Source organism: Oreochromis aureus, linkage group 7 (genome assembly GCF_013358895.1).
Source record: "Oreochromis aureus strain Israel breed Guangdong linkage group 7, ZZ_aureus, whole genome shotgun sequence".
In the NCBI taxonomy this organism is placed as follows: domain Eukaryota; kingdom Metazoa; phylum Chordata; class Actinopteri; order Cichliformes; family Cichlidae; genus Oreochromis; species Oreochromis aureus.
Genome location: NC_052948.1, coordinates 43,341,910 through 43,362,900, shown reverse-complemented (window position 1 = coordinate 43,362,900; position 20,991 = coordinate 43,341,910). Strand labels below are relative to the sequence as shown.

Sequence of the window (20,991 nt, the reverse complement as noted above, 5' to 3'; positions counted from 1 at the left end):
TTTTTGGGAGTTCCTAGTCTGGCCTGTCACCTTGACAACATTGGCCCAATGACAGCGCACACGCGAACTAGGCCAGCCAATCACAGGCATCCGGCAAAGCTGCATGTCATTTCTGCCCCGCTTGCAACCTGCGCTGTGTTTTTGTTTGTCTGTCTGCACACCAGCGAAGAAATCAGAGTCTGCTGCTGCTGGCGCGGAACGAAAACCCAGGAACTCTTTCTTCTCTCACTTTCCGCCCATGAGGACTCCGGTAACCGCAGAGGACGCACGGAGCAGGACCGAAAGGGAGCACGGCCGGGGCAGTGGAGTCAGGTGCTGCTGCTGCTGGATGAGAGTCTGACTAGGCATTTTCTCCCCGGTGACAGCGACAATCTCAGCGGCGCATCTTCCCGGATAGGCGCTCCTCCTCCCCTCCCCTCCCTTCCCTTCTCCTCTCCTCTCTCCTCTCCTGCAGCTCACTGACCATGGCTCTGGTGACACTGCAGCGCTCTCCCACCCCCAGTGCAGCATCGTCGGCTAGCACGACCAACAGCAGTGCGGGGGAGGTGAGTGGAAATGCCTGGGGGCTGGGTCTTTGTGTGTGTGAGGGGAAAACGCCAAGAAAGCGCCCACGGGAGTGTGTAAAACACAGGTTGGGTGGCGTTTGCGTTTGATATCCTGCAGGAAAGGGTTAACCTGGTTTCCGTCATAGTGCGTGTGTCCAAATGTGTGCGCGTGTGTGCTGCAAACTTGACATATTGTTACAACAGAGAGTTGTTTGTGGCTACTGTGGCAGGGGATTTGTAAACAAAAATCCTGCAGAGGGGGAGGGGACGGGGGGGGGGCTGTCGGATTTAGCTGTCAAGACAAAGTGCTCGTTTTACTGCTGCACAAACATTCGCAGGTCTCGGTGTTGCCGAGGTTTTTATTTGCGAGTAGTGCGGTCATCAATTTGGGAAGGAGGTCCTTAAATGTGGGGAGAGCGAGCCAAGTGGTTTTGCGAACTTCTAGAAATTTCAGAATAGCTCAGATCCATAACTGCACCATGAAAATGCGCTTGGCCCTCAGCCAGACGTCAAATCCCGCGCAGCACCACGCAGACAAACCGATCAGCTCCGTGCTCGTTGTTTCCAGGTTACATAGCGGTAAAAAGGGTTGTTGGTTCTAGTCGGGTTGCATGGAGAAGTAATGCTGACTTTGTGGAGTTGGAGGCTGCAGGCGTTAAACCTCCACCTGTGAAAGCAGAGGCAGGGGCGTCAGTTAAAGATGGAGCCCTGTTAGACGTTTTTATCCACGTGAAATCATAACATCTGTGCTCGTGCTCCACTTTCTGGGTTTTTAGGAAAGTGGATTATGCGCTCAGAAGTAGGCTGAGGCACAAAAATAAGCAGTGACAAGCCTTGCTTTGAAGATAACTGGGTTCTTCATCTCACCATCACTGTTGTTCTGCTAGAGTCAGCCGGCAGGAAGGAGAAGTGTGTGTGTGTGTGTGTGTGTGTGTGTGTGTGTCTGAATTAGTTTTTCGTTTTTTATTCCTGAAATGTGAAGGTGTCCTAGGATTGAGCTGTCAGCTCTTTGCAACTTCATAGCAGATTAGTTCACCAGGCTGCAGAGAGATGGCCAGCAGGTGGCGCTGGCATTCTTTCTTCCATCTCTGCATGGTCCTTGAGATGTTCAACTTATTTAAGAGCAACTGCAGCCAAAATTTCAGAAATTCTGGACAAAAAATGTAAAATCATCTGAGTTTTAGTTGTGTGATATGTTTGATGGATACTCGATCATGTGGTCCATGTGTGTTTGGTGCCTGCGTTTCTATTAATGCAAAGCACTCTTAACTTTGTGCTTGTTATGAAATAGTTCCATTCCTTTCCCACTGTTCATGATCATCACAGTTATTATTTTTTTTAGTATAAATATATTGTATGCTGTTTCAGATTTGCTCTTTGTCCTTGTCTCTCAGGATTTCGGAAGCGATGATGAGAGGAAAAATAATCAGAGGTAAGACACTTGATTAGGTTTCTAACATATTTGAAGCTTTCCAGAGATTTATAGCAGAATACAGAAGTATTGCGTTTCTTATAGTGGTCTTGTTTTTCTTGTTTTCTGAGCAACAAGGGCATATCATACTGTTGTTATAATAAGATCTGAAATTGTAACATAGCACTTAATGTTTTTTTGTTTTTGGACCAATTTAAGGAGAATCGGGCTAAAGATAGTTCACTTCAGATGCATTTGCACTACTTAAAATAGAGTACATACAAGCCAGGAAGCCTGACACTGACTTAACAGCTGTAATGATGGAAGTCAGCATCTCAACTTTGTCCCAGGAAGCTGACGGGATAAAGAGTGGCTAACGTTCAGCTTTATTATGCACTTGCATTCGTACATTCACCTCCACTGCCTGAAACAAGCTGCTTTAGCTCCTCTTCCTTTAAGGTCACCTTGTCCTTAAGCCAACTTTTTTCCTATTGGCTCCCTCTCACAAACAGAAGGTATGAAGTGGGTGGATGGGGTTTCTCTGTACAAGCCAGGCTATTTGTTTGATATGGCCATATAAGGAAATCCCTTTTTACATCATAAAGAGCCAAGAGTGTTTAATTGCATATACACTGACCTTTGGTGACATTTAGCATGAGCAGCCTCCACCGTGGTGATTATATTACTGTAAAAGATGTAAGGAGAAGCATTATACGTGCACTTTAGTCACATGTGAAATGTTTGAAAAATGTTTTGAAAAATATTTTAGAGATCAAAATTGGTCTGCGTGGAAACGCAGGAAGTAAAGAGGTCTGATCGGAATTTGGGTAGGTTAGTGTATCATCAGTTTTTTTTAATAGGTGCCTGCTAAATTTGACTATTTCTGCTAAATGCTTCTGTGCAATAGATAATATACTAGATGTCAGGAAGGGTTTGACAACACCTGAGTGAGGTATGGATAGAAAACATAAAAAAACATGTATACTTTCAAAAAAGAGAGTTAAAAAAGGAAGGTTTTAAATGATGAATGATAATTATTGTATTTAATAGTATTTTCATCGGGCCTGCAGTGGGAATATCTGCAGTAAGCACAATGCAAAAGAGTTGCTGAAGATGAATTAATAAAAAGAGGGAGGAAAGAATTCCCACATGCCATGCATACTCAGCTTGTGACATGTGACCCTATTGAATAATTTGTTAACAAGCTGAAAATCTTTTTTCTGCATATTTCAATTGTACATCACAGATTTTCCATCCATCATGGCAAACTATTTAAACACACACACAAAAACCACTGCAGCGGCAAGATGATGCAGAAATGCATGAATACATTAATGGCAAAATTAATGCATCAAATAGTTTTTGTGTGTGTCTTTAATGGAAAATATTTAAATAAAAGTAAATAAACTGAACCAGGAAAATTAATGCTGTTAAATTTTATACATTAATGTCTTTGTTTGATTTTTTTTTTTTCTGGTGGCCTGTGAGCCATAATGAGTCACATATTTATGTTTGATTTTTGGTCCTGGTTTCTCAGAGCTGTCAAGGAGAAAAATCTGCTGGAGGAACAGTTGATTTAACTTGACAAGGCTTTAAAAAATGTTTCTTGCACTTTGTTGCATAACAGAGCGCATAAACCGTTGTCCCCGCTCAGTCACGAGGCTTTTCTTTAATCAACTTGACGTCACAAAAATCATGACTTGTGTCAGCAAAGCTTTGGTACAGACTGCCTTTGTGCTCGTTGGTGTGTGTGCTCGTGTTTGTGTGTGTGGGTTTGTCCGAGTTGAAACAGTCGTATCATGCTTCGAGCTTCTCCGCGGTTCGCAGCTTCATCAGCGTGTAGTCTTAATTTAGAATTCTGCATGTCAAACTTGAGACTGACGCCAAGTAACAACCGCCCCCCCCGTGCGCCCTCCCCTCCCTGGCATGAATGATGGTATTGTGGCCGGGCGTTGCATACGGAGAGCCGATTGCTGAATCACGAACTGTGAAAGAGGAGACGGGGGAGCCAAATCTGAACGGAACCCGGCGGCACAGATCCGGAGGTTTCGGGATTTGGGATGGAAAGAAAGCTGAAAGGGGAAGAGAGGAAGGACAGGCAGGTTCAACCAAAACAGGCTGTGCAGAGGTAGATGTTAATAAGAGGGAGGGGGGGCGATTTGACTGAGAGAAGATGCTTCTGGTCATAAAATCCTCAAATAAAGACATGCTCACCGTGCTGCCTCACTTTGTGGAGAAAGCTACTTGGACTCGGACGGAGATCTGCCGCATGTAAGTCTTCACAGCAGCACAAACAAGATCACTCTGTATACTAGTTTCGTATTAGCAACACTCTGTAAACAGTGGCAGTATAAAATATTTGACCTCTTTAACTTTAAAGTCATGAAAACATTTGTAGGAGAAGCGGCTTTAAAATCTATATCTTAAGTCTTATTCTGATGGTAGAGAATTGAGTTTTTCTTCGTGCTCAGTCCTTTACCCGGTCACGGAGTGAATTTGTTCAAGGATTCTGTTTTTAAGCTAAATCCTCCGTGACTTCATCTCATCCGTCTTCTACATAAAGTTGAAGAGGATTAATGATAGCACGTTGCAGAGGAGCTGAAACAAAAGGCCTTGTGATGGCCCCACTCAGTCATACCAGGCTTTGTGTGTTTTTGGTCAAGAGAGGAATGAGACTGTGGTCGAACAAAGCTACACACTGTTCTGTGTGAGAAAATACGCTGAAGCTCTCCTCCTGCTTAGTGCAGCCTTCATAACAAAGTCATGACCCAGGAGTGCTTCATTCAGCACAGGTGGGCCGAGCAGAGGAAGTCTGAACGTTTGAGTGCATGTAGATAGCTGTGTGTGTGTGTGTGTGTGTGTGTGTGAGGTCTATAAAGGTCAACAAACCCAATCAAGTGGAGTCTGGTCACCATTGCTGTTTAAACTAAGGGCTGTTAAATGTGCTGGATCAGGACTCTGCTGACTTTCAGCCCCAGATGAGCCATCCGTCCTGCTCAGTGATCCAAACAGGACTAAATAAGAGAAGTACCTGCTCACGCTGTGTGCTGTGTCCCGACAGGCCTTTCATACTTTACTGGTGTGTGACTTCAGCTTAAATTTGGCCTAATGTGCAACACAATGGAGTATCTGCACTCACCTATTTACAAAAACTACAGCAGGTCAGTCAGTTAAAGCCAAATCATTGGGGGTTTTTTTAGTAAACAGAGTCACTTTGGACTTCAGGATTTTGTAATGAAATGAGGACTGTAAGGACGTCATTTCAGAGTTTAGGATATTGTATAGAGCAAAAAAAGAAGTCTTTTCAGAATAATGGCTCAATAATGGCTCATTGTATGGACAGTTAGGGTTGACTTTTATGAAGGTTTTTTTTTTTTCAGCTTTAACAATTTTAGTTTTTAACAACCTTATCACCAAACTTTTAAATTTATGTTTATATTTTGAAAGTACGCTGACAATTTTTGACATTGTCTTTTCTGATTTATAACTGCTATTTGTTATTCTTACTAAGAAAAAGTTTAAAGTTTGTTTTCAAGCTGAACTACATCGGTTTAAATCAGCTGATGGCACCGAAGTAATGTCAGAGCTGAATTTGAGAAAATGTTTTTTTTTTATTTGTTTGTTTTTTTTCCCTTTGATTCTAAAGGCTGTTGCTTTAGTTTAGTTACCTCTGCCAGTGAGGTTATGTGATTGTTTGAGGTTGTCAGTTTGTCAGTCGGTTGTTAGCAGGATTGAAACAGAGGTGGAGCTTGGCCCGGTCTAAAGGGGATTAACTTTTGGGGTTGGTGTGTTTGCTGCTGTGAATACAGGAAATTTTGAAAGGATTCTTTTACCATTGAAGACAAAGCAAAAAAAAAACTTAATTTACCCCATTTTGGACAAAGGTACTGGTCCAGCTGCTCGAACACGGAAGCCCATGCGATGAAGCTCCCGGTGCACCGTTTCTGTGCTGATGTTAATGCCCGAGGAGGTTTGAATTTCTCTGCAGATATTGAGTCAGCAGACTTTCATGCATCAGGACTCAGTGACCCTGCTCTGCAAGGGTTTGTGGTCTGCCACTTCATTGGCTGAGTTGCTCAACTTACAGTCAGTAGTGGATTAAAAAAAATCCACAAACTGACTTGTTGCAACAGCGGCATTGTGTTACAGAACCACGCTGGAATTCAGTGAGCTCTTTAGAACGACCTTTTCTTTCACAAATGTTTGTAAAGGCAGACTGCATGGGTCGCTGGGAACACCTGAACATTTGTCACAAATGCACATCAGAGTAAAATATGAGAAACTGTCAGATATCATTTTGTAGTTCTCCAGAAAATAACTCAGTTATCCAAATCGTGACGTCTTTCTGGATCCAGGGTGGGAATTTATGCACGCTGTGGAGGGAATTCTCTTGTTCTGCTCTTATTTTGCAGTTTGAATTCACTTTAAACTGTATCGTTTCTGCTTCATGATTAAATCCTTCATGATAAAATACTGGAGGAGATGCGGTTTCTTTTTCTATTTCAGTCCAAAATAATAATAATAATAATAATAAGATTGAGAATGGAGTTAAAGTACAACATATGTGATGTTTTTCAAGGAAGTGATAGAATTTAAACTTATTGCAGCACAACAGATTTTCTACGAGGCAGTCCGTTCTTTGTGACTTTTAGCTTGGCATACATGAGCTGGTTAGCTGTGAGCGCTTCCATGCAGCCCAACTTGCTGCCATTTGAAACTGAAGTTCAGGATTTCTTGTGGTTGGATTTTAGTGTATAGAATGAAAAAGAATAGGCTGCTTATGGCCAAAATGTAGTTGTGTCCAGGCATCAGCATCACTGAATTTCTTTTGCACATCTGCTTTTCAGCCTCAGCGAGAGCTTCTTCATGGTCAAGGGAGCCGCCCTCTTTCTCCAGCAGGGCAGCAGCACGCAAGGACCAAAGACCCCGACCCACCACAAACATGCAGGTGGGAACAAACTCACCCAAAAGCACATGAAGCTTTGTGTCTTTTCTCTTTTACCCATGTTCACTACACAAACAAGACCCCAGACAAAAGCAAATGTGTATTTACCGAGTCTTTTCTCCGTGGTTGTAGGTTTCATTTGTGTTTAGTCTGAAGCATCACCTAATTCGGTCTGACCCGAAGAGCCCTGCAGTTCAACGCCAGGCTTACATAGACTGGTTCATACAAGAGCACTCAGAGGGCACAACTCCCCCTGAAGGCCAAGCGCTATGCTAAAACTTTGGTGTTTTTATGATGACGCCAGCATTGTTACTATGGAAATCTAGTGCAGTATATTAATCTTTTTGTGTCATATAATGTTGTATTGAAAAACAACATTATATTGTTTTAAAGAAAAAACAAAGAAAGTGCTGATGTCCCCCAATAAAAAATTAAAGTTTGATTCAATGGAAAATGAAGCTTTTTCCTAATTCGTGTGGCCCTGACCTTTGACCTATGAGCTGCTGCAAGGTCATAGGTCAAAATTTATGATTTTTATTATCTTTGCCCAGATGATTAGAGCAGAATAGGCTGAAATGTTTGGCTTCTATAAGCTGTAAAAACATCAGACTTTAAGCTATAATAATACAGTTGTCGCTAAACCAGTTGCTAAACTTTATGGCGTTGTTGTAATGTTGTAGGGTGTGGTATTGAAAAAATAAAAGCAGCATTGTACAGCTCTCTGCATGCTCTTTCATGAGATATATTACTTTGATAGTTTTTGGGTGGGTGCCACTTTAGCTCAGTGGGTGAGCGTGTCCACATGCCACATGACCAGAGTGTTTTCTCCCTCTCTTTCTCTTCAGTTTTCTGTCTTCACCTTCACTGCTACACTATCTAAAAGAGACAAAAAAAATAACCTTTTAAAAGATTATAAAATTTGACTGGGCGCTAACAATAAGGTTGAGGGCAAATGCTTAGCCAGCCTAGGTACTCATGTCCCCCAAGCTGTAGTGTATTGTTGTGAAATTTGAAGATGATAAAATAAAAAAATTGTGGGTAGTATAAAGTTTTTACTGATTTTCACATTTGGGGTGACCTTGACCTGCTTTTCACCAAAGTTAAACAGCTCAAGCTGTTGTTGGCATCTGCCATCACACAAAATTAGAAAATGATATCTTGAAAACTGTGGATGCTAGACTGCTAACAAACAGACCGACAGACAGACAAGCAGCCGATTACAAACTCCGCCCCTTTGGGGGAAGAACAATCAAGTCTCAAACTGTGTGCTTGTGCTCATTTCCAGCTTCACAGTTTAATTATTAGACTCACCGTCTGCATGCTCCATAGTTCAAAACAATCCTTTATGCAATTTATGTTTAAAATCTTTGGAAATGTGTTTAAAAACTGTTAAAATATGAACCTAACAGACTAAAACTGTGTGAGGTTGCCATTCAGCTCTATCAGTGACTGACATTCCTGCTTGTCTCTCTGCCAGTCTCTTTCACTAACACTCTTTGTATGTTTTTGTGTGTGTCTATAAAATTGTGGGCAAGGGCAGGAAAAGTCAAGTCAGTTTGTAAATACCTCCGCTAAATATTTAGTTCAGCACAGCTGGGAGGTTAAACGATTTAGATTTATCTTCATTGGGAGAAATGTGCAAAATATTTCCTCCCACTGAAGAAAACAATAGAAAAAACTGAATGCTCAGTTTGTAGCTGACCTTCGGAAAGTCCAGAAATCACGTCTCTAAAGCTCGTGTCTGATTAAAGTGTGTATTATCTATATTGTTAGTGCGATCTTCAGTAGGTATGTCAGCTGATTATTGTTAGTTTCAGTTGTTATATTTTATGCAAATAAACATACAGAAGCACGAAATCCACTTCTTTGCCATGGTAACCAAGAATCCTGTCCATATCAGACGACCACACTGTGATGCTGACCTTCAGCCAGTCTGGCATACAAAACGCAGTTTAATCAGTTCCCACGTGAGGAAAACTGTGAATTATATTAAAGGCATTGTTGTTGAATCATTTCACAGTCTCAATGTTTCACTTTCAGGTGATTTGCCTCAACATCTGCAGGTCATGTTTAAGATTCTCCGGTCTGAAGATCGCATTAAGCTGGTCAGTACAAAGATGTTGCCATGTGTTGCTTTGTTTTTGTTGCTGGAAGCGTTCATTTCATTTATTTCATTCAGCAAAGATGAAATCAGAGACTTAAAAGTAAAGACCTGCTCCACTAGTTAACTGAGTGTTTTTATAGTAATGTGCAAAAGTCTTGAGCCCCATCACCTGTCTTTATATTTAGCTTCAAAAGTTCTCCAGGCTTTCTGAAGGTCTTTCAAGGGTTATCTTTGGACACTGCTGCTGCTTTTCCATTCACTTTTAGTCCAGTCGTTACACCTGATCATTTTCAGAGAAATGTTTTATAGAAAGTACATAATATGTTCCAATTTGTTTGGAATCTATGCATCTCTAAAAAAAATGTCATGGATAACACAGTTTGACAGGCTTAAATTTGTATTTTTGTGTTAACAAGGTGATTCCCGCAGAGCTATTAGCCAAAAACCTGTAGTGTCATGTACAGTTCACTAAAGCTATGGCCTCAGTGGAAGGGTGGCTGTCAAGAAGCTATTCTTAAGGAAGAGAAACAGGAAACAACTGGCATGTAGGCATGTAGATCATTGTTGTGATGGCAGATCCATCCATCATGAAACAAAAAATAATAGAAGAGCAGGAATAGGCCAACCACCCAGGATTACAAACATATGTAAAAACACAGATGTTGTTCCTGAGCTTGCAAAAAAGTTTCGTCTTTGAAAAGAGCTGGGGGGTTTTACCCAATCAAATCTGCAGAATAAATCCAGAATATGGCCACGTTTTATTGTTATCCTGCAGTACCGCTAAAGAGTCCAGATGCAGTGTTTTGCAGTCTCTCCTTTTGTCGTGCAGGCTGTGCGGTTAGAAAGCAGCTGGACAGATCGAGTGCGCTATATGGTGGTTATCTACACCACTGGCCACCAAGATACCGAGGAAAACGTTGTCCTGGGAATGGACTTTACAGATAAGGACAGGTAATTAGTCTCTCTGCGTATGCACATTTTGCCTGTTTTAATGAGATTTGTTAACCTCATATTGTTGTGATCTATAGTAAGAATTGCTCTATTGGGATGGTGCTGCCGCTGTGGAGCGATACCAACATACATTTAGATGGAGATGGGTAAGTTTCACTTTGCTACACGCAGAGAACAAAAACACTAATGGATGTTTTCATTCTGATCACTTCAAAATGTGAGACAAGGGTTTTCTAGCGAGGCTCATTTCGAGCCTATTCTTTAGGCTTTAGCGCCCACCAGTGGCAGAGGAGGGAGTTACACAGATTTTTTTCCTCTGTGTGAGAACAGTTCTTGCTGACCTGTTAACATTGTCACTGCCTCTGTAAGCTGGAGGAATGTTCCACTGTTTGGTGTCCTGAATAGACCCCATGGACGAGCCCTGTCCAGTCTGTGTTTACATCCCCCTCATCACTCTTCACCTCAATCCAAACTAATCTCCTTCTCCGCCTTTTCTTCTTCTTCACTAGAGGCTTCAGTGTGAGCACAGCAGGGCGGTCACATGTCTTCAAGCCTGTGTCTGTGCAGGCCATGTGGTGAGTTCTTCATGTCTGTCTAGAAGTGGGGTTGTGTTAATACACCGATATACCCAACATTTTACCAAAGTGATTGGGAATTGAATTAAAATCAGTTACAAATGTGTACATTTGTTTGCGGTAATTTGGAGGATACGGTTCGTGTCTTTGTGCAAGTTGTGATTGTCTGTTACAGCTGTGCTCGGACGTTTACATACACTCATCACATGCATGAATGTCATGGGAATTTTGGGACTTTTAAGGATTTCTTGGAATTGTTCTTTTTCCAGGGTGGAATGATGGTCCAGCACTCATCTTTTAATGGCTTTAAAAGCAAGAAATTAGGTGCACACATATGAATATATTTTGATATTTCTCAAATATTAACAATATCAACGAATATCAAGAACTCCGTGAAGATCTAAGAAGGAAAATTGTGGATTTACACAAGTCTGTTGAAGCCATTGCTAAACATCTGCAGATTTTAGGATCATTAGTTAAAACAACTGTACATAAGTACAAGTTATTCAGATGTGGCGTTACTTTGCCACAGTCTAGAAGAAGACCCAAACTGTCACCCTCAGATGAGAGGAAATTGATTAGGATGTTCAGGAACAACCCAGGAACCATCAAACCTCAATCTTGCCATGAACCGGAAACTGGAAAAGAACACTGTTCCAGCTGTCAGCCATGGTGGTGGCAGCATCGTGTTCTGGGCCTTTTTGTTGCCAGTGCTACTGTTATGTTGCACAGTGTGGATGAAATAATGAAGGAGGAGGACTACCTCCCAATTCCTCAACTTCATTCAAGGTTTAATCAACTTCAATCTTGAATCAGCATTTAGACATTTGAAACTTAGACACAGTTAGATGTTATAACAGGATAATGATTCAAAACACAGATCAAAACTGGTTTTGGAATGAAGAAAGCAGCGGATTAAAATCTGCATTTGTGCCGGGAAACCGACCAATTTAAATGAACCAATTCTTATACGTCTTGATGGTCAAATATTCAGTCAGAATTATGTCAGAAGCTTTTTGATGGCTACCAAAATCTTCTGGATGCATCTTGTTTAGATACTTTACTTTGTATATATTTGAGTCTGTTTTCCGCTGATGACACTCCTACTATACTCTGTGTGCATGTGAGTGTTCACATGCCACCTTCTGGTCAGCTGACAGAATTACCATTAATGTGCAGGTTTCCCTTCTGTTCAGTGGGGATCTTTAGCAGTTAAAAGTTTGCACCATGTTCCTGCAGGTCCGCCCTGCAGGTCCTCCATAAGGCATGCGAGGTGTCCCGCCGGTTCAACTACTTCCCAGGGGGCATTGCTCTCACGTGGATGGCGTTCTACGAGAGCTGCATCACCTCCGAGCAAAGCTGCATCAATGAGTGGAATGCCATGACCGACCTGGAGAGCACCCGGTCTGATTCTCCCACCATGTTCGTCGACCAGTGAGTACTCAGCATACCAACTCACCTCATGTAATGAAGGAAAAACGGGCACATCTTTTAAGTCATGCAGTACTAATTAATTATCCTGTATTTTTCAAAGAAGATTTAAACAGATCTCATGTGGCCAAGCAGATCATAGATCAAACAGGCCTGCGCCGTGTGTCTTTAGTGGTACATTTATATGCTTTGGACACGAGCTGCTATTCTTCTGTTTCTGGCCTTTGTCTTCATCAGTGGGAAACACTGTTATGCAAATTTTCATTCAGACCACAGCACTGATGCATTGACTCATTATGTGCAGGCCAACTGAGCGAGAAAGAACTGAATGTGCCATTAAAGCCAAACTACGCAACATCATGATGTTTCAAGATTTGGAAAACATCACCTCAAAGGAGGTACGTGCCGAATCAGCATTTGTCATTCAAAGGGCAAGGAATGGTCTAAATTTTATTTTATTTTCACGTTTTAGGAAAGAATACACTAATAAAAGATTCAAATTAGCAGTCTATAAAAGTTTAAGTGTGTTTTCCTCAATAACTAGTCACTGCAGATCTTTGTTTTTTGCATTCAGGCAAAAGGCCTTATTTTAATCTCATCAGCACAAAACAAGTTTTTTTTTGTTTTTTGTTTTTTTGAGTTTTTACTAAATAAAAATTAAAAAACTATTTGTGGCTGCTCAGTTATTAATAAGGAGTCCCAGAGCAGGTAGCGCCACATGTTTGATTTGTCAGATTTTTACACTGGATGTCCTTCCTGACGCAACCCCCAAGGGATTAGCCTCCTGGGGTTGAACCAGGGACCTTTTGTTTGTATAACCTTTACAGTATTAAGACAGTATTAAGACACTTTTTAAAAATTAAATAAAGGTACCAATGCTTAACCTGTGGTGGGAAACTCACGCATTTGGAAACCATGTTTTTAAGAAAGTGGGGGTTCATGTTAATTCCTCATCCTCAGATCCGTAACGAGCTGGAGCAGCATATGAACTGTAACCTCAAAGAATACAAGGAGTTTATAGACAACGAGATGCTTTTGATCCTGGGTCAGATGGACAAGGCTACACTTATCTTTGACCATGTTTATTTGGTGAGTTGTTTGCATCTTGTAGTATAATTTAGAATTCTGTTTACCCGTCCTCCACACTGATAGCCAAATACTCTTTCACTGTGGTATATACTTGGTTTAAATACAGTTATTCTGTGTAAGTTTCTGCCTTTCTTCCTCTCTAGGGCTCTGAGTGGAACGCTTCCAACCTGGAAGAGCTACGTGAGTGTGGGTGAGCTGAGAGCTTAACACTGACCTCAGAATCTAACCTTTTATTTTTCTTGGTTTAATCCCACTTGTCTAATTCTCATTTATGTGATTATTGTTATTGCTATAGCCATATAATTGAAAAGTCTACTGGACTCAGACCAAATTTAAATCTTTTGTGCTTGAAGTTAAGCATGAAAATATGCAGAGCTGTAGTAATAAGCATAGATTGCATATAAATTATGAATATTGGCGTCATGCATTACTTAATGTAGTTTGGATTTGAGCTTTTTGACCGTGGCTGTCTTGGTGTTTAAAGACCAAACATCACAAGTGAGGCCAGGATCTGGCTGAGAAACTGAAGGAGAGTCCTCTTGTGGTAGAGATCTGTCAGTCACAAGGGTGCCAGCTCATTACCAGGCCTCTGGAGAACTTCAAGACATGTTGAGAAGGTAATTTATCCATTTAAATCTGTGATGGATCAAGGACACATCTAAAACCTGCACATTGGACTGAGATTGGGGACAATTTACAAAATTAACATGTTGTATTCAGTAAGAATTCAGACCCATCAGGAAAGTGTTTACTGATATCATACATTAACAGAGTAAAAGACCTCCCTTGTAGCCCATAGAAAATACAACATGACTACTTTTTGCAACATGAGGAGGCATGTTGTGTCCTTATTGTGCGTCCCTTTGCCCAACTTGACAGACAGCTAACGGTTTCAATGAACATTGGAGGCGGAAGTAAGTTTGAGGCTTTTTACTTCGTCAGTAGTTCAATGATTGACATCCTTTTCTTCCCGTAAAACTAAAAACAAACACAAAGTAAATGTTACAAGATGTCTTTTCCTTTTAACTCACACTTCTAGGATATGAACTACACTGTTATATAGTATCCGTAATCAACAGCGACTCAGTAGTGATCACAATACAACTTAGCGAGTTTAGCTTCCTCAAAGATAAACATAACAGATGAAATAACTGGTTTCTAAACAAATCTATGTAATAGAAATGCACCAAATAAACTTGTAAACATGTTGTACATTAATACTCACAAGCAATAACTCTCCAAGGCAGAAATGTATTAAACAGCATCTAAGGCGACAAACAGCATATTCTGCAGGCTAACAAGCGACCAGCTTCCGGTTTCCTCTACCCACAGGAACACAGAAAACCCCACCAAAATATAAGCTTGTGAGTATTCCCACTATGACCAGCAGAGGGTGCTGAAGAGGTGCATGTCATAACAAGGCACCTCCTGCTGGCCATTAGCAAGTAATGCAGGTGTATAGCACGTGTATCTGACCTGAAGGCTACATCCAGTTTTTATATCCAGTCTATATGAACAATATGGTTCATGCTCAAACACCACATAGAAAAATAATTGCTCAAAGAAGAAAGTGCAAGAAGAAGAAAGAAAGAAGCTGCATGCCTGCATGACTTTGGACACATGCAAGACTTTTTCTAAGTAGAATGGAGCCTTTGTGTCAAATCTAGTCTTTGCTATTCGTCACAGCAAATCAAGACCTGGTTGTGGGTGAGCTCTTTCAGGACTCACTGATTTTTTTTGTTTTGTTTTGTTTTTTCCTGCTATGATAAAGGTCTGTGGGCAGAGGAGTAAATATTAACATGATGGGGTTTTTTGCAGAGTGGGATTTATTCTGAACGTTACCAGAGAGATCGACAACTTCTTCCCAGGCTTGTTTTCTTACCACAATGTCCGAGTGTACGACGAGGACGCCACTGACCTGCTGGCCCACTGGAATGACACTTACAACTTTATCGTCAAAGCCAAGTGAGAGCAAAACAAACCAGTCATCTTGGGGTGGGAGGGAGCGTGCTACTGGTGTCTAGATTGAGAGTGATTTTTCTTTTCTCTTGATCCAATAGGAAGAATAATTCCAAGTGCCTGGTGCACTGTAAGATGGGGGTGAGCCGGTCTGCCTCTACTGTTATTGCCTATGCAATGAAGGAATATGGCTGGTCTCTGGAGAAAGCCTACAACTTTGTCAAGCAGAAACGGAGTATAGCTCAGCCAAACGCCGGCTTCATGAGACAGCTGGCAGAGTATGAGGGAATTCTAGATGCCAGGTAAGCAGGTCTATGCTTTCACTAAGGTTTGCACTTTGCAGAGCCAACAGATGCAACCACTGTGTTTCATGAAGCTAATTAAGAGATTATAACTCTGTGTGGTTTTAGTTATTCTAGTCACACTTAAAGCCTAATTCACCTTTGCAGCAAACAGCGTCACAACAAGCTATGGAGGCCTGGAGCAGATGAGGAGGGATCGGATGATTTGCAAGCCTCGGGCCATTGTGCCGGTGGAGGGGAAACACCGGTGCTCAGAGAAGAGGAAGCCTGGGGAGGCTGCGGGGCGTCTCCCTGTAGGGGTATGGGTCTGGAGATGGAACCTCTAGACTCTCTTAACTATAATTATTACTTTAGACGTTTGTCAGACTCCGCACTTGACAGTGAGCCTTCCACTCCAGTTCGGGGACCCCCTCTGCTCGGTATGGAAAGAGTTTTTATTGAGATTGAAGACGTAGAGAGAGATGCCCTGCTGGAGGACGAGGGTTTCCCCATGGCCCATTTAGCCCTGCCTGGTGAGGGCACAGCAGCCCAGACCTGTGGACGCCTTGATCCCCTCGAGGACATGAGGCTGAGGCTCGAGTTCAGTACTTTGGAAGAAGAGGATGAGGAAGAAGCCAAGAAAGAGGAAGCTGAGATGGCAGCTTTGGCTCAAACGCCTGGAAATTCAGAGGGGAAGAAAATGGGGGAGGAGGATGAGAGGAGCGAGGAAAGCCGGTTAGGCTTAGCCAACCTGAACACCAACAACAGTAACCGCCTAGCAGCCAAGCGCAGCTGTCCTGCAGCTTTTGATGTGAGTTAAAAAAAAAAAACATTTCTAGTTAAAAGATAAAGTCTTTAAGTTGCATTTTTTTAAACAACTATTTGTCATAGAGGTAAATGTTGTAAAGTAAACATATTTAGTTTTCATGTGACTGACCATATGCTGCATTTTGTTCAATTTTTCTCCATTTAGGACAGTGGTAGCACAGGAAACCCTTTAAAAGTGAAGCCCTCCTATCAGTCCTGTAAGGACTGCATGCGTCTACCGCAAGGGCGGCGCTGTGACCGTCCAACAGGAGGCCGTTCCCACCGCCTTAACCCCTCCCGCCACTGCACTGTCCCTTCCATATGCATAGATCCGCCTGGAACGAATTTTGCTTCCACATCGAGTCTGCAGTCTCTTTCCAGCCCTGCAGTTGTACCACCTAACTTGATCCAGCCCTCTACTCAACTGTACCGCTGTTCCACCTGTACCCCTGACGTCACAACTGTCCCCCTAACCAACCACCAGAAACTGGCCTCACCCATGAACTGTGAGGAGGCACCTCCTGACCGCAGCTCAGTGGAGACGGAGGACATGGATGAACCGCAGGGTGAACAAGTGTTAAGGGAGTGTACTGACGCCATCAGTGACGCTGAAGATTTAAAATTACAACCTGATGGAGCAGTAGAGCTCCCGCAGCTGCAAATGCCAGGACTGGGGATAGAATTTGGTCTGGAACTGATGCGACAGAGGGCAGAGCAGCTTGAGAAGCTGCCAAGCATGGCCATGGAGGCCAGCTCTCAGTAGGACACCTGCCTTAACACGGTGGCTCAAGCAAAGATGAGATGGGGGGGGATGAGAAGTGGCTTGCCACTGTCTCAGTCTCTTTAATGGCTTTGAGAAGTTAAAAAAAAACACTGCTGTGGTACCAGAAATGAAGCACTGCGCTGATCTCCACTCTAATGTCTCAGCTCCATTTAAACAAGCTGCAGAAGCTCTCTGCATTGACAGAGAGTGCTCCGTCGTAGACTTCCAGCATTGAGATCCAGATGAGGCCGATTGCTTTCACTATGTACTTAAGGCCTGGATGCTTCAGATCAAGCCGGGATGGAAGACTTTCCCATGTGTTCGAGGCCACCGTGGGCTATTTGAACTGCCTTTCTCACCACACGTGCAGGATCATCCCCTTTTCCCACTCCCCAGCCGAGACGAGCATTACGCCGCCATGTTGCCATCGGCAGACAGGTTTCAATGCAGCAGTGGCAGTTTGTAACATCTAGTTGTAGTTCCTTTATGACTCCTCAGAGTGCTTTATTTAAATGTCGATGAAAAGAAAAATACAGAAGTAGCACGCTTCTGTCAGTGTACTCTGTTTCCAGTATTCATGGAGGAGCTCAATAAGTAATTATAGCTGAGCCACTGTTTCCTCACATTACCACAGATAACTGAACCATCACTGAGCTTAACTTATATTTTACCTGCTGCAGCTGCTTTTGCATCATGAGAGAACATTTCATGTGAAAGCATACTAGTTTATATTAAAGAAAAAAGTGGATGTGACCATAGCCTTTTTAATGCCTCTTTGTGAAGCACCGTACCTCGGGCCAGGAGCGTCTCAGACTGTTTTTGGTCAAAGACTGTTTTGTTCTTTCTGCTCAGCGGCTACTTCAACCTGACCTCCTCCAATAAAGTTAATCTAATCATGTACTGAAAGCGCTTAGTTTAGCCCACGCATGACTTTGCAGTATTACATAACATATCTCCAACACATTTACACACAAATGTATCGAACAACAAACTTCTACTTGAGTTTTTTAGCATTTGATTTTCTAATAATTGGTTACATTGTAAGTAACAACAAAAAAAGGTGCATTCATTTTTCAAGTGGATGTTGAATTGATTCAGCCTAACCTGATCAATCATCTTATGCATAAGAGAACGACAGAAGACAAGAAGATTGAAAGGCATTTAGACCCCGAGCAACAACCAGATCATTTCTCATGTAACCAAAGCTATAACATGCACGGACACTTGGATTGCATCCACAGATATTTTTTAATTCATGCAAATCACATATACAGTAGATTATGCACTTGAGCACAACTCTAGTATCCATTCACACATGCACAGTCATATTTCTGATCTATTTCAGTACATTTAACCCTAAATAATTTGAGCAAACTAAAGCAGACCAGGAAATCAAAAATATTTATTTTTTAATGTCTTGAAAGTTTAAGGGATTAGTTGCATTTGTTCGCCGTGTCAAGTGGAGCCCATCCCTGTGTAATGTATAGCTTATTTGCTCTAATAATAACGTTCGATCCAAGTGTCAACTGGTTATGCTGTAAAATTTGTTCGTAATATACTGTGAAATGGAAAAAAATAACTCCAGTCACTCTTATGTGAAAAAATCAGACGATATTTATAACTTATTGTGCTGGATTTCCTTTATTTTAAATGCAGAGAAGGTAATCTATGATATCAAGATGATTGCAAAGCTTACCACATGCAGGTTTTCACACATGTGCACCAGGCAGTTATTTCAGAGCTTTTTCTCATTTCTTATTGATACTTTTCTTCTTTCTTTCTTTCTTTTTTGTTGTTTTTTTTACAGTGTCGCATAGCCTAAGGCTTCTTCTGGTTGTTGTTTTTTTTTTTTTAAAGCTGTTTCCTAAGTGGTGTGCCACAAATCCAAAGTTGCTGTGCCACAAGGTTTGTCTGTAAAATTCTCTGTTTGGTTGCTCTTGTGTCGATTCCCTTACTGGCGCGCTGGGTGTGCTGCTAAAGGATGCCTGTTTGTCTGCAGAGAAAGCGCGTGCACGATGCATTACTGTGTTTAGCACTTAAGAGAAATGAAAACTGTGCAAAGAATGAATGCAAATCATTTGGGTATCTTCAACTGTGCATTTATTCTTTATTTTTGTGGAAATTTGGTTTGTTTTTAATTCGATAAGTATGAACAACAGTGCAACCTCTGTTCCTTTTTCTCCCCGGACTAACTGAATCAGAGGGAGCTGCAGGTTTGCTCCACTAATTAGATTAAAATATTTTGGTGCTCAATTTAAGCTGGTCTTATCCTTCACATGGCCATTTGAGCGTTATGTAACATAAGATGACTGAAAGAGCTTGCAACTGAACAACTTTAAACTGAAAAAAGTTTGAATTCAGAAATTGTAAAAAGTGATGAACTTGCAAAAGTTTGTAAAAGACAGATTAAGGAAATATTACATGGAGCTGAAAAACTGGTATGCTTTAATGTAAGTATGAAGCTATAGCCATTGTCGAGTTAACTTAGCTTAGTGTGATGACTGGAAGCAGAAATGGGTCTCTGTGTAATCCACCAGTTTATAAATTCACTACTTGACATATTATCTCACTTAAAAAAACAAAAAACAAATGTAAAAAATCTTTTTTTGTTTGTTTGTTTTTAGTTCTCATGCTAAGCTAACTAGCTTCTAACTATACCAATCAAATGCCAAGGTGGTGTTGATTTTGTCTTCAAACCGGTGGAAGTAAGCATACTTTATCAAATTTAAATTCTTTAATGTATTAAAGGTGGGATTCCACGTTAAGCCAGTTTTTAGCATTTTAAAGCTCTTGGCACATGGACCTGATTAAAGCTGACAAAATTCCTGCATCCCTGGATCACAGCACTATGTTTGGCTGGTTTTGTCCCTTTTTTTCTATTTAAGTGCCTTAACCTCAGCCTTAGCTCTAACATTAAGCATCACAGGCTTTGCAAATTTTCTGTGAGTGTGTTGATGGTCCGGCTTTTTGTACATTACTTAACCTCACTCCCAATAATAACCATTACCCTTCGCAATGTATAACTTAGCACATATTATAATGTATGCAAACACACTCGAGCTCATTTACAGCAGCATCTTCTCCCTCAACACACTTGGTGGACTTCCATTTATTAATAGCCTCCAATAATGATGTATTTGTTTGATATTGTTAAGACTCGTGGTACATTGTATTGGTTCAATAGCTGAAGAACCTTATTTGCTGGAATGAGAACTATCATTTACATTAAACTGTTAGATAGGATGAATTTATCTTTGAAATTTACCAGTCTGTACATATTTTTCTCTACAATTTGCTATTTGAGTATATTAGCTTGCAGACATGGTCAATATTTAAGAAAAAAGTATTGAAAATGCTACTGTGTATTGATAAGTACTCATAATTAAGTTCTCGTGTTTGTACCACGCAAAAGATTTTATATAATCTCTAATTTAGGCAGTTTTCAGGCTCTATGGAAAATGGCTGTGTTTGTTTTATTGCATTAGTCCCAGGCACCAGGCCTCAAAATGACAATCCCACTGAAGAGCCAAGCACTGAGGACATTAAAAACACGTTGTAATGTAGGGAGGGGGGGTCCAGGTATTTGAGTGTATTTATAGAGCACAAGTCAGCCCCAAAGCACGTGAGCTTGAGTGGAAGATGTAAATAAGTAAAAACCTCCCTGAGAGTAAGATTTTGTTACGTTTGATGCTTTTTGTTAACTTTTGTGTACTGTACATTGCCAATGTTCATGTGTATGCACTTTTTTTACATTTTGTTAATATGTTGTCCAGTCTAATGTTTATCATGGAAATAAACTATTTCCTCTGCATTATCTGTGTAATCAGTTGGATTTTGCAAGCAACCAGTGTAGACAACACACACTGGACTAAAGAACAATTCAGTTTAAAATTTTAACAAAGCTTGTCATCATTTATGTAAACATATAGACTCAACAGCCACTTTGTTAGTTACAACCTTTCAGCTGCTCGTTAACATAAATATAATCAGCCAGTCACATGGCAGCAACTCTGTATTTAGGTGTGGAGACATGGTTACCTGTTGAAGTTCAAACCAAGCATGAGAATAGTGGAAGAAAGGTGATTTAAGTGACTTTGGATGTGGCATGCTAGTTAGTGCCAGACAGGCTC

At 41.3% G+C, this 20,991-nt stretch overlaps 1 protein-coding gene across 1 annotated transcript; it reads left to right on the top strand.

The window, feature by feature from the left end:
• The first annotated feature begins 115 nt into the window (after nucleotides 1-115).
• ssh1b (slingshot protein phosphatase 1b) lies at nucleotides 116-20,653 on the top strand. The gene is made up of 15 exons (XM_031742439.2): nucleotides 116-545; nucleotides 1,940-1,977; nucleotides 6,804-6,904; nucleotides 8,942-9,006; nucleotides 9,835-9,956; nucleotides 10,034-10,102; nucleotides 10,466-10,531; nucleotides 11,771-11,965; nucleotides 12,267-12,360; nucleotides 12,923-13,051; nucleotides 13,195-13,241; nucleotides 14,870-15,016; nucleotides 15,112-15,312; nucleotides 15,460-16,102; nucleotides 16,265-20,653. Exons 1-15 carry the CDS (start codon nucleotides 465-467, stop codon nucleotides 16,859-16,861), a joined length of 2,595 nt encoding a protein of 864 aa, XP_031598299.1. The 5' UTR covers nucleotides 116-464; the 3' UTR covers nucleotides 16,862-20,653.
• Nucleotides 20,654-20,991: the final 338 nt, after the last annotated feature.